The sequence below is a fragment of the Balearica regulorum genome, chromosome 1 (assembly GCF_011004875.1).
Source record: "Balearica regulorum gibbericeps isolate bBalReg1 chromosome 1, bBalReg1.pri, whole genome shotgun sequence".
Classification (NCBI taxonomy): domain Eukaryota; kingdom Metazoa; phylum Chordata; class Aves; order Gruiformes; family Gruidae; genus Balearica; species Balearica regulorum.
This window is the reverse complement of record NC_046184.1, coordinates 218,663,348-218,676,308: the sequence shown is the minus strand read 5'-3', so window position 1 is coordinate 218,676,308 and position 12,961 is coordinate 218,663,348. Positions and strand designations below refer to the sequence as shown.

Below are 12,961 nucleotides of genomic sequence, written 5' to 3'. Positions count from 1 at the left end.
GGAACCCTTGCATGCCGCTGTGCCCTCTTCCCACAGTGAGCAGGGAGCGAGTGGCAGGGCTGGGGTGCTTGCACAGCCCTGCTGCCCACTGCGCCAAAGGCTGCTGAGCACCACTCTTCCTCAGCCCCATCCTGCTTCTCCTTTCTGAGACCCCCTGGTCACGTTTGCCAGTGTTTGGGGTGCGTAAGGTGGTGGGGAGCAGATCCTGCTGACCAGTGGGGCCAGACAGGCTGTTCAGGCTGTTCCATCCACAGATCCAGTACCTATAAAACATGTTTTATGGAGGATATAGAATCATAGAATCTTAAGGTTGGAAAAGACCTCTAAGATAATCAAGTCCAACACCACCATGTCTACTAAACCATGTACTGAAGTGCCACGTCTACACGTCTTTGGAAGACCTCCAGGGATGATGACTCCACCACTTCTCTGGGCAGCCTGTTCCAATGCTTCTTCCTTTTTCACTCATTGGTGATGAAATTTTTCCTAATATCTCCTCTAAACCTCCCCTGGCACAACTTGAGACCATTTCTTCTTGTTCTTTTGCTAGTTACCTGGGAGAAGAAACCAACACCCATGTGGCTACAACCTCCTTTCAGGGAGTTGTAAGGAGCGATCAGGTAGGGAGCGATCTCTTCTCCAGGCTAAACGACCCCAGTTCCCTCAGCCGATCCTCATCAGACTTGTGCTTCAGACCCTTCCCCACTGCGTTGCCCTTCTCTGGACACGCTCCAGCACCTCAATGTCCTTCTTGGAGTGAGGGGCCCAAAACAGAACACAGCACTCGAGGTGCAGCCTCACCAGGGCCCAGTACAGGGGAACGATCACTTCCCTGCTCCTGCTGGCCACACTGTTCCTGATGCAAGCCAGGATGCTGTTGGCCTTCTTGGCCACCTGGGCACACTGCTGGCTCATGTTCAGCCATCTGTCAACCAGCACACCCAGGTCCTATTCCTCCAGACAGCTTTCCAGCTACCCTGCCCCAAGCCTGTAGCATTGCCTGGGGTTGGTGTGACCCAAGTGCTGGACCCAGCACTTGGCCTTGTTAAACCTCACATGGTTGGCCTCAGCCCATCGATCCAGCCTGTCCAGATCCCTCTGCAGAGCCTTCCTACCCTCAAGCAGATCAACACTCCCGCCCCATTTGGTGTCATCTGTAAACTTACTGAGGGCACACTCCATCCCCTCCTCCAGGTCATTAATAAAGATATTAAACAAGACCGGCCCCAAGACAGAGCCCTGGGGAACACCGCTTCTGACCGGCCAACAATTGGATTTAACTCCGTTCAGCACAACTCTCTGGGCTCGGCCTTACAGCCAGTTCTTTACCCAGCGAAGAGTGCACCTGTCTAGGCATGACTATGGATGACAGTCTAGCCGTGCCAGAGGGAGCACCTAGGCCAGAAAGGCCCACACCCCGTATCGTGACCACCCCACAAAGAAGACAAGGCGGGTTATAGTTGTAGGGACTCCCTTCGGAGGGGCACAGAGGGCCCGACATGCAGGGCAGGCCCTCCTCTCAGAGACATCTGCTGCCTCCCCGGGGCCCGTGTTAAGGCCATGACAAGGAAACTCCCCAGCCTGGTACGGCCCTCTGACTACTGCCCACTGCTGCTCCTCCATGTGGGTGGGGACGAAGCTGCGACACATAATGCAAAAGCGATCAAAAGGGACTTCAGGCTCTTGGGACGGTCACTGCGGGGATCTGGAGCACAGGTAATGTTCTCCTCCCTCCTTCCAGTTGAGGGCAGCGACGTTGGGAGGAACAGGTGGACACAGTCCATAAACACACGGCTCCGTGGCTGGTGTCACCGCCACACCTTTGGGTTCTTTGACAATGGGATGGCCTACAGGGCACCAGGCTTGATGAACTCAGATGGGATTCACCTCTCTCAAAGGGGGAGGAGGATCTTTGCCCAGGAAGTAGCGGGGCTAGTCGACAGAGCTTTAAACTGGGCTTGAAAGGGGGAGGGGGATAACATCAGGCTTGCCTGTGACGAGTTGTGGGACGATGTGCCCAGGTTGGAGGGACGGGGTGCTGGTGAGGGCCTTCAGGCTATTGCTCAGAGATGTGCTGGACACACTGCAGGAGACTCGAAGTTTGGAGGAGACCATGCAGCCCCCGAGTCTTGAGGCCAGTTAGCATAGGTGGTAGCAAGAGCAGCATAGCTCGCTGTCCGGCTGCACGGGCACGCTACCAGGTTTCGGCAGGGACCGAGGGGATGTCGGGCTGGGCTGCAGCAGCGTTGCACCCATCCGGGTGATCCCGGCTGGAAGGAGTAGGCTGTGACTTTGCATTTCTCCCTTCCTCCTACCTCCCACTCTCCACTGCAAAAAGGATCTGGGAGCCCCTCGGGCTGGCGCAGCAACGCTCTCTGCCTTTTCCAATCACAAGCGGGCACGAGGCTGGGGGCACAAACCGCTGTGCAGCAGAGGCTCTGCAGGCAGCGACCGCAGGCAGCGACTGCAGGCAGCTGCGTGTCAGGAGAGCGCGTGGGCATGGCTATGCGCAGGAAAGCCGAACCCCTAATTCTTCCCTGCGGGATTAGAGGTTTGCACCAGCTGAGCCAGGAAAAGGGGGAAACTGGGTCCGGCGCTTTCTGTCCGGAGGCTCAGAGGGGCAAGGCGGACAGGCACGCACACACAGATGGCAGCTGAGCAAGCGCAGAGGAACCCTCTGATAAAGCTGCCCCCAGTCCTGCTGCTTGGAAGGGCATCGGCTCTCGCAGCTGCACCGTCCTCCAGTGCGAGCGGTGCGATGCTGCGAGCTCCCTGGCCCGGCTCCCAGTGGGATCCAAGGGAACAAAGTGCGCTGGCAGGGTTGTTTTTTGGGGGGTGGGAGGCAGCTGCCGGCTCTGAGTGGAGCCCAGCTGTGCCCGGCCATCCCTGCTGTGCCAGGTCAAGGGCCCCTGATGGCCGCTGGAGCCGCGGTCAGTGCCTTTGGAGCCCCAAGCTCAGGGCTGAGCACTTGCCTCTGCCTCGTGGCCCGGGGCCTCGGTCCCTCTGGTTCTGCCTCCATGTACCGTGCTGCCTTCGTGCTCCTCACAGCGCTGAACCCAGCAGCATTTTGGCTCGTGCGAGGTGGGTGCTAGCAGTGAGCTCACCTGCAGCCTGTGCTGGGGAGAGGGGCTGCGCTTGCAGGGGAGGCAGCGAGCAGCCCTGCCTGCCTGCCTGCCTGCGTGCCTGCCTGCAGCGGGGATCGCTTTGCCCTGTCAGCTGGGTAGTTGGCACCGGGCTGGACGAGCTCCCCGTCCCTGGGGTGCCGCCGCAGTCGTCCCGCTGCCACTTGTACGGAGGAGTAAAAGCGGGGGGCGAGGTGGCAGGAGGGGGGCGGGTGTCTGCCGTGCTCCGGTTCCCTGGGGGCTCACTGCAAGCCACCAGCACAGGATGGGGCTGCCTTGAGGGGGTTCCCTGCCTGCACCGCTGGCCACTCTCAGCTGCTGCATCTGAAGAAGATGATGGTGAACCACGGCATGGAGAAGTCCTCCAGCCTGGGGGACATCAGCCACCCGACAGCCGGCAAGCACAGCCACTCGGATTCCTCCCGGTCCCACAGCCCCAGCTCCACCGACCCCGACACCCCCTCCCCCATCTCTGACTGCCGGCCCAGCAGCGCCAAGAGCACCCGCATCCCACAGCTGGCCGCCAAGAAGACCCCAGGGGACGAGGACAGCAGCCTGACGGGCGATGAGGTTGACCTCGGCCAGAGCAAGAAAAAGTTCCCCCTAAAGATCTTCAAGAAGCCCAAGAAGTAGAGAGGGAGTGGGAAGAGGAAACCCACCCAGGAGCGCGACCCGCTGGGACCGGGGGGCGGCCGTGCATCGGGAACGCGGCGTAACCACCTGATGCGGACCCCGCGGGCTCGGGTGCTGGCCAGCGCCCACCGCCCTCCCCTGCGCACCCTGCCTTTCTGAGTCACCTCATCTAGCACCGGCAGCGGGAGGAGCTATTTCAACTTATTTCTTTCCTGATCTCTGAGGCAAGAAAAGACGACGACCACTCCCCCACAAGAGAACAGCCGCCCTTTCTCCCCTTCCAACTGCTGCAGTCCCTGGCTTTGCTGTGCATGGCTTCCAGTTACTCCTGCCTCTGCTCAGCCACACGGCATGTGGGTTTGGTTTCAATGTGTGGTTAGGTTTTTTATTTTTTAATTATTTTTTTTCTGGTCCTTCTGCCTCTTCCAACTTTTGCATAGGCTGTATGAAAGGTCAGAGCAGTTGGAGCCCACAGGGGAGCCTGCGGAGCAGGCGTCTTTTACAAGCCGGTGTCTGCTGCTGTCTCCTTCCTGCCCTTCCCAGGCTGCAGCATGGGGTCCTATCTGGGGGTGGGGGCAGGGGGTCCATTCTGCTGGTGGGGGCAGGGGGATCCCTGGGGACTGTGTCCCCAGCAGCCAGCCCGCCTACGCTACCATACATACCCACGTACATCACCCAGTAGGAGCACAGGGAGGGCGCAGCTGTCCCAGTGCCGGGCTGGAGACCCGCAGGAAGGACAGACGGTCACTGGGATCAGGTGAAAAACACTTCCCTGGGGCCCCTCAGCTTCCCTGGCAAGGAACCAGCTGCTGACCTGGCCCAGGGCAACCTCAGACCCTGCCAAAGCCTCTCCCCACTCACGCGCCTTTCCTCCTGCAGTTCGAAGTCTGCCCCAAACCCCTCCAACGAGAGGTGACAACTGCCCAGAGGCAAGCGAAGGGCTGGAGCGCAGCCCGGGCAGCCGGTCCTGCTCACAGAGAGTCCCCTAGAAACACCTCTGGAGTGTGCAGAACGTTTCCAGGGTCGAGTTAAAATACGCGCTGGGATCAGTGGGTACCATCTGCCGGGATGGGTGGCTGTGACGGCACAAGGGGAGCCACGTGCACCAGCAGCCAGCCCCTGGGCGGGTGTCCCCATCGCCGGCGGGTCCCGTCATCCTGGGGGGCTCTGAGCGAGGTCGTGGGGTCCCCTGGGGCCAGCATCAGTCCTCGCTGCTGCTGTGGTGCGGTGCAGTGATGATGGCCGGCATGTACATGACATCTCTGGCCACGTCCCGGGTGGCAGCGGTCCTCCAGGAGTCGAGGGGCTGGGTGGCTTTCTGGAAGCGCTGTGGGTGGGAGAGTGTGATCAGAGGCTGCCCCAAGCCCCCTGCGGGGCAGAGGGCAGTGTCAACATGGGAAGGGGCAGCAGTGGGCACAGACCCCACCTCTTGCCCCGGCCCTGCGGCTCCAGCCCTTCCACTCTCTTCGGGAAGAGACAGCATCATCTCTGCTCCGTCGCTGGCCTCTCCCGCCCCATCCCCAGCACCGGGGCAGCCCCTGCTCTGCCCCCACCCCGTCCCCATGCCCCATCCCACCTCGCACACTCACGTTGCTCAGCGTCCCCGACTCGCGGCACAGGGCCACGACGGCCCAGAGTGGGATCGGCAGGCACGTGAGGACGCCCATGCAGATGGCAAGGCTCATGGCCCATTTGGGGAACTCGGCAATGTCATAGTACAGGGGCACGCTGTGCGTGTCCAGGCAGATCCAGATGAGCGTGATCTGAAGGGCAGAGCAGGCAGGAGTGATGTGACACTGCGGCATCGCCTGGCCCCAGGGGTCTTGGCTGGGCTGGGCACCACAGGGACCCCCAGGGCCACCCCAAACCCCCTCCAGGAGCCACAGAGTGGCACTGGACAGCGCCAGGACCTGGGCAGCCCCGCTCCAAACCCAGCAAGAGCTGCCCCTCTCAGAGGGGAGGGAGAGATGGAGGGAGAGGAGCTCTTCTCCCCTCAACCTCCAGCCCCAGGTGGGTGCTCGGTGCTCACCAGCAGCAGGCAGGGCGTAAAGAAGATCCAGCACACCTTGAAGTAGTTCAGCATGTGGCTGTACCAGGCCGGGCACTGGTGGATCATGTCCATGATGTCCTGGCAGAACTGCTTCAGGCCTGCAGGCCCCCCGCGAGAGGGTCACTGCTGGGACCCTGCCCGCCCCAGAACGGCCCTGCCGGGTGCACCCACACCGGGGCACCAACGACAGCCCTGTGCCGGGGTGCTGAACATCCACCACGCTTTGGTGGATGGAGAGGAGATGACATCCCCCGAACACAGGGAAAATTGCACCTCGGCTGTGCACGGTCTCCTTGCAGGGCTGGGCAGCAGGATGGGGGTACCACCCTGCCCACCCCGCGGGGCTCCAGGCTGCCCACAGCTGCAGAGGCACCCTACAGAGCCTGGCCAGGGTTTGCCACGAGCCCCAGGAATGCCAACCCAGCCTTGGCAGCGGGGTAGCCAGGGGCTGTCCTGTGCTGTAAACAGCCTGCGCCAGTGCCCAGGGCCGGCAGCACCACAGCCCCGTGCTGGCTGCACCCGCTGCACCCACTGCACCCCCCAGCGCTGGCTGCACCCCTGGGGCCACCCATTCCACTCACCGTAGCAGAAGGTGATGCCCAGGCACATGAAAAAGGCGACGACGATCCGCCCAAAGACAGTGCTGTACACGTCAATGAACATGAACCAGAAGATGCCTCCCTGTCAGGCGGTGAGGGACGGGGTCAGCAGGGCTCGGGGCAGCGGGTGGGTGTGGGGCACCCCATGCCATGGCCACCATCAATGCCAGGGCCCACGCACAGCCCTCCATGCTCCCACTGGAGGGGAGAGGAGGCCGCTCCCCATCCTCCATCCTGGCATCACTGCAAGGGTGCTGGGTGTCGCTGGGTGGGGGTGCAGGGGACCCCATACCTGGGTGACCAGCAGGAGCCCCAGCAGGTAGAAGGAGGTGCAGAGAGCACCCAGCAACACCGTCTTCCTCCTCCAGTCACGCAGGGCTGGGAACCTGTTCAGGATGGCTGTGGCGATGCCCTCAATGTCCCTGAACTGAGAGATGGGGGCTGTCAGCTGGGGGGACGTCCTGGTCCCTGCCTCCCCCGGTCTGGGTGCAGGGGATGGTCCTCACAGAGGGGACTTTGCGGGGCACTGTCCCCATGTGCCTCCCCATCCCTCTGACACCTGCGCACCTGGAGAAACCCATGCCCAGTGCCAGCCCCACGTGCATGGGGCCATGCATCCCCCACCCCAGCACCATCCTCATGCTCCTGGCCCATGCACGTCATGCCGTCTGCGTGCCTCAGACGGGGTGTACCTGGCACCCCATGGCCAGGCATGAGGCAGGACATGGGGGTGCCCGAGGTGACAATCACCAAACTGTCTACTCCTCGCATGGAGAGCATCAGGAAGAAGAGGATGGACCAGAAGAGGGAGCCAGGCAGCAGGGAGAGGGCTTCAGTGTAGACCACAAATGTCAGCCCGAGGCCTGTAGGGTGAGAGGAAGGGAAGTGTGAAATGACACGCCGTGGTGAGACGGGCCAAGCCCAGCAAGCCCATATCCAGGCTGGATGTGATCTCAGCTGCAGCCCTGTGGCCCTGTCCCTGCGCAGGGCACCAGGATGTTCCCTGGCACGGCACGACCCCCCTCTGCCCAAGCCCATACCTATGTCAGCGACGCTATCCACAGGGACTTGTTTCCTCCAGGCCCTGTGCCCCAGCACCGAGAAGATGGCGAAGCCGGTGAAGAAGCTGGTGCAGCAGTTCCCAATGGCGATGATCAAGGTGTCCCTGTTGGGGAGAGTGTCACAGCCCCATGGCCGTGGGGTGAGGATGGAGACAGGGGCATCCTGATGGGCCACGGGGCTCAGACATCCCCATCACTGCCCTGCTCCTCCCCAACTGCAACCCCGGCGCTGCCCCAACAGCCTGCACCCCCTGCACCCCTCACGCCCCCACATCCCTCTCACCGGATGACGTTGTTGTCAAACTTCTTGTAGGAGGCCATGGAGAACAGCCCCCCAAACCCAATGCCCAGGGAGTAGATGACCTGTGAGGCTGCGTCGCTCCACACCTGAGGGACAACACGACAGTGTGGGGGGCTGCAGGACTGCCCAGCCTACCTGTCCTGCCGTCCCCAGCTGCGGGGATCTCTGCCATCAGGGACCCCCCGGCCCCGGCTTACCTGGGCGCTCTGCAGCCTGCTCCAGTCCGAGGACAGGTAGAAGCGGATGCCATCGAGGGAGCCATCCAGCGTGGCCCCGCGGATGATGAGGATGAGGATGATCAGGTAGGGGAAGGTGGCCGTGAAGTACACTCCCTGTGCAAGGCATGGATCAGTTCAGACCTGCTCTGCCGGTGCGGCAGCCCCCCTGCAGCCCCCCCGTGCTGCCCCTCACCTTGCCCAAGCTGCGGATGTCCTTCAGCGTGCGGCGGAAGACCAGGACCCAGGCCGTCAGCAGGCACAGGGCGAGGGGCCACCGCACGGTGCCAGGGTCCCCGAGGCTGGAGCTGTCTGTCACCCCCAGCACCTGCTCGCTACAGCACGGGATCGCGGGTCAGCGGGACAGGGGATGCGAGGCACCCTCGTCACCTCCACAGTGTCCTTGCCCACCCCCCTGGCATCACTGACCGCTGCCCGCGGGGGCTCAGCCCCGGCCCCCCAGGACCAGGGGAGATGGGGCCGGGCCCAGACCCCGGGCACAGGCCAAGGGAGGCACACATCGATGCTGCCACACATGGACTTACTTCCAGAAAACCTCGCTGGCGCTCATCCAGCTGGTGCTCCCCGACGTGTTCTGCAACACAGAGTCCCAGCAGGTCACCATCACCGTCCCCGCCATCGCCACCGTCCCCGCCGTCCCTCCTTGCCCTGGCCCCAGCCCCATCCCCAGCCTGACCCCCCTCTTCTGCTGCAGGCAAAGCTTCTCCCAAGACAAACCGCCTGCCGGGTCCTCGTGCGGCGCCTGGCCCCGCAGCATCCCACCCTGGGACCGGGCCCCACCACGCTGCCCGCCCGGGGCCACCGACCTGGCAGAGGTCTGCGTTCCTGGGGGCATCGCAGGACCAGGGCAGGGGGCTCTGGAAGGAGGAGACCAGGTAGTAGATAGCCCAGGCGACGATGACATTGTAGTAGAGGGACACCAGGGAGGACATGATCAGCATGGCAATGCCAACGCCTGCGCGAGGATAGGGGCTGCTGTGGGGGCAGGCAGGGGCCTGACCACATCCCACAGACCCCTGGCCCCGGCACGGGTCCAAGGGGCCACAGAGGCAGCAGGAGACCTGCCCGGCGCTGCCCCGGGACTCAGGGTGCAGGCTGGGGCCTCACCAAGGGGGTGTCGCAGCCCCCGTGCCCACCCGCACCCCTTCCCACAGCCCAGACGGCCCCAGCGGCTGCGGGGCAGGAAGGAGAGGGGTCCCCAGCCCCCAGCCCCACCTTTCAGGAGCGGGCAGCACTTCCAGACAGTGATGGGCCCCGCGGCCCCGTACTGGCCCAAGCTCAGCTCCATCAGGAAGATGGGCAGCCCCATGACGAGCAGCATGATGAAGTAGGGGATGAAGAAGACACCTGGGAGGAGAGGAGCAGCAGGTTGGGGGGATGGCCGGCACCAGTCCGGCCTCCCCAAAGGACAGATGTCATTGGGTCGGAGTTGCACAGGGGCACGTGTCCTGGCAGGATGCAGCGGAGCAGGGAAAGCTCCTGGGGGCTGCTGGCTCCATCCTGGGGGCCATCCGCAGAAGACGAGTTCCCCATGAGCCCCACAGCGGGGGCCGGAGCTGGGAGGTGGTGGGATCCTGCTGGCCCTGGCTTGGGGTGGGTGGTGGGACCAGCACTGGGGTGCAGCCAGGGATGCTGCACTGGTGCTCAGGGCCGTGGGATGCTCAGGGCCCTGGGGTGTGCCCACAGCAGATCCCCGTGTTTCCCCTGGCGATACACTGACACCTCCGTCTTCAGCCTGTTAGCCAAGGACTTCAGCTACAGTGACTTAAGGAGCATCCATAGGGCAAAGGGGAAATCACCAGTTTAACTGGGCAGTTTGGAGTGAATGCAGAAAAGCAGTGCAATACAAGCCCTGCAGACTGCTCTGGGGAAGGCAGACTGCAGGGCTGGCCAGGCTGCAAACCCACAGAGCATCAGGGATCCCAGAGACAGATCACCACAACAGAGCGGTCCAGACCTCCGCGATGCCCAGCATAAGGGGAGATGCCAGAGGGCAGAGCAAGGCGGGTCGGAGGCATGGCAAAGCTGGCAAGGGCTGGATGGGGAGACATGGTCCCTCCAGCTGGGTGCAAGAAGAGACAATGTCAGGGCAGCAGAAGCAGCGGGGGGCTCAGGAATGACCTTTGGGGAGGTTTCTCCCATCCCACAGCCCAAAGGCACGGTGCTGCATCCTGGGGCGTTGCCACCTGGCACCAGCTACGTGCTGAGCTGCCTGGACGTTGTCCTGCCCCAGAAAAGTGGTGAGTTATTGCCCCCGCTTGGCCGCCTTCCCGGGCACTCCTGCCCAACTGAACTGGATTTGGCAGCGGATGGGCACCTCCACGCACCGTGCACAGCAGCCTGCACTGCAGGGCACAGACAGTCCCTGCTACCGCTGCTGCAGAGGGGCTGGCAGTGCTGCAGGGGGGGGGTCACTGCCTTCCTCGCCAAGCCCCGCTTCTCCGGGCAGGGGCAGAGATGCTCTGCAGAGGGGCTCTGCCTGGCAGAAGCTCTTTGTGGCCCAGACCACCCCGGACAGTGTTGCAGGCTGCCCCAGGCTCACCCCAGAGGCAGACGCATCTCTGGGCTGCACAGGGCAGCCCCAGCAGAAGTTCCCTGGCAGAGTCATGGGAGACACTTTGAACTCTTAAAGCATCCTTCCCCAGGGTCCTGAGGGTGGCATTAACATGGTGGTGTTGTAACCGTAGGATAGGGGCTGTGAAACAGAAACTATAGAATCAGGTTGAGGTAATTAGTTTATAACCAAGGTAATAGGTAATGAAGCTAACTGACCATGGCAAGTGGCAAGGTGACCGTGGCAAGATACAATGCTGCTATGTTCCTTGTACAGTCCCTACCCAACCGGACAATAGGCCCGGGAATATTAATCTTATAAAGTGAGTTGCTATGGACAGGTGCAGGTGCACCTACAACAAGGGTACTGCGCATGCCTGCGTGAAGGGGGTCATCCAGTGGACACGGGTGCAAGACCACTGACGACCACCAGAGACCCTTGAGGACCACCGACTCAAATCACTGAGCATGCGTGATGGGGAGGAGAACATGGAAATGGATTCCTAGAAATGATTATCATAGGACTGCCTTTTCTCAGGAAAATAATGAATATGTATATTTTGATTCTATATAACCTGTATGTTGGTGATCACCTGGCATGCACGTTGGGTGGAGCTATCCCCCGTGCATCCAGCGCTGCAATAAAGAATGCCTGCCTTTTAACACTACATTGGTGTTACGAGGTTTATTCCCGGATTTCGGTGACAGTGTCCAGGTGGGCAACACAAGACCCCGACTCCCGCCAGCACCCATGTTTGCTCTCCTGGAGAGCACAGCCCCCGTGCACCGTCACGCTGGCCCTCCCCAGCCCCCCGTGCTCCTGGCCTCCATCCCGGAGAAGCGAGCAGTGCCCGCGTGCTCGGGGAAGGGAGCTGTGTGCCCGCAGCAGACACTCACCTCCTCCGTTGCGGTAACACAGGTAGGGAAAGCGCCAGAAGTTGCTCAGCCCCACGCAGTAGCCCAGGCAGGACACCAGGAACTCGCACTTGCCGGCCCAGGTCTCCCGGCGCGGGCTGGGCTCCAGAACCTCAGGCTGGGGCTGGGCTCCTGGGCAGGGCTGGCTGGTGGGGGTGGCGGTCGGACCCTCCATCTGGAAGGTGTTGACCTGCGGAGGGGAGCAAAGCGTCAGGACCCACTGGCTGCAGCTTGCAAACCCCGCAGGGCTCCTGGGCAGGGCTGGGCACGGCCAAGCTCTCCCTGAAGAAGCATCTGGTTGCCAAAGGGGTTTTGGGGCTCGCCCCGTGTAAGGCTCTGATAACAAGTGAGTGTGTGGCAGATGCACCCGCCCTGACAAAGCCCAGGGGAAAACCTTCCCACCACAGTTTGAATTACACCCGCAGGGCAGTGGCACTTTCAGAAACCCCCCGCCCACCTTTCGACTTGGGAGGAGACATTACACAAGATAGTGATTTAGGAGCGAGATGAGATGGACTGATCCCGGGCAGGGGGGGAGCCGAGGGTAACCAGAGGGTCCGACGGGCCGATCGCAACCCCCACCCTGAGCGGCCTCTGCACTGGGAGCCGGAGCCTTTTCGGGGCAGGTGGGAGCGGACTTACGATTCAGAAGGAAATAGCTGTTGGTGAAAGGCATTAGCACTAGGAGTACCTAGAACAGTGCTTCATGGGCAATCCACGGCTCAGGTCTGGAAACTGGTGGAATTGCTAGAGGGGAAGGTTAAGGGACAACAAGGGGAGGTGCCGGCAACTGCCGCCCGGGAAAGGAACCTTAACCCTTTCGGGCCTCTGCCAGAGGAGCTGCAAGGGTTAAAAAGCTGGAAGCTGCGGTTTGGGGCCGCCCACTCCGCAGGGTGGATTCCTGCTAATGAACCTTACATCTGTATTCCTGTGGGTCCAAGACGGCTAAGTTTAGACTTTTTAATTGATACTGGAGCCCAAGTTAGCATTTTGAATAAGCAACGTGCTGAGGAATTGGGAATTAAACCCTCAAGAAAAGCTATAAATATAACAGGTGTGACGGGTACAGCAGAAAAGTGTCCTTTAGCTCGGATTCAACTTTGGCTACATGGAGAGAAAAGAATGACAGCTGTGGAGGTGGCCCTAAGGGAAAATAAGGGAATATTCCCCCTAAGGGAAATATATTGGGATTTGATGTATTAGCAGGCAGGCAGTGGTGCCTGCCTAGTGGCAAGATATGGAGTTTTGGAAGTCGATGGGCAAAAGCCACCCATGTTAGGACCCTGCAGCTTGCACCTGCACTACCACAATCTAAAGTAACCTGTGTTTCTCAATACCCTCTGCCAACTGCGGCAAAACGAGGCATTACAGGTGTAATTAGCGATCTTGAAAAAAGGCAAATCATAAGTCGCACCCACTCACCATACAGTTCTCCAGTTTGTCCAGTCCATAAGCCTGACGGACGGTGGCATCTAACAATTGATTATAGGA

General features: G+C 61.3%; 1 protein-coding gene across 3 annotated transcripts; it reads right to left on the bottom strand.

Annotated features, from left to right (window-relative positions):
• Positions 1-4,753: 4,753 nt before the first annotated feature.
• LOC142599978 (sodium-dependent proline transporter-like) lies at positions 4,754-12,212 on the bottom strand. Of its 3 annotated transcripts, none has more exons than XM_075742745.1 (15): positions 12,162-12,212; positions 11,453-11,660; positions 9,218-9,349; positions 8,809-8,957; positions 8,527-8,576; positions 8,178-8,316; positions 7,964-8,098; positions 7,749-7,852; positions 7,445-7,569; positions 7,155-7,267; positions 6,697-6,831; positions 6,387-6,486; positions 5,785-5,903; positions 5,345-5,518; positions 4,754-5,082 (listed from the first exon to the last, which is right to left on the bottom strand). In XM_075742745.1, exons 2-15 carry the CDS (start codon positions 11,643-11,645, stop codon positions 4,957-4,959), a joined length of 1,794 nt encoding a protein of 597 aa, XP_075598860.1. In that variant the 5' UTR covers positions 11,646-11,660; positions 12,162-12,212; the 3' UTR covers positions 4,754-4,956. The 3 variants fall into 3 exon arrangements, with proteins under 3 accessions (XP_075598860.1, XP_075598861.1, XP_075598862.1); XM_075742746.1 differs by having other exon boundaries at positions 12,113-12,202; XM_075742747.1 differs by lacking the exon at positions 8,178-8,316 and having other exon boundaries at positions 8,809-8,859.
• Positions 12,213-12,961: the final 749 nt, after the last annotated feature.

What these genes read in the sequence shown, in the direction of transcription:
- LOC142599978 (XM_075742745.1), bottom strand. Translation starts at nt 11,645, where the DNA reads ATGGAGGGTCCGACCGCCACCCCCACCAGCCAGCCCTGCCCAGGAGCC. An exon ending in GGAACGCAGACCTCTGCCAG is followed by an intron (nt 8,577 to 8,808) that starts GTCGGTGGCCCC and finishes TCTGTGTTGCAG; the next exon opens with AACACGTCGGGGAGCACCAG. An exon ending in AGTCGGGGACGCTGAGCAAC is followed by an intron (nt 5,083 to 5,344) that starts GTGAGTGTGCGA and finishes TCCCACCCACAG; the next exon opens with CGCTTCCAGAAAGCCACCCA.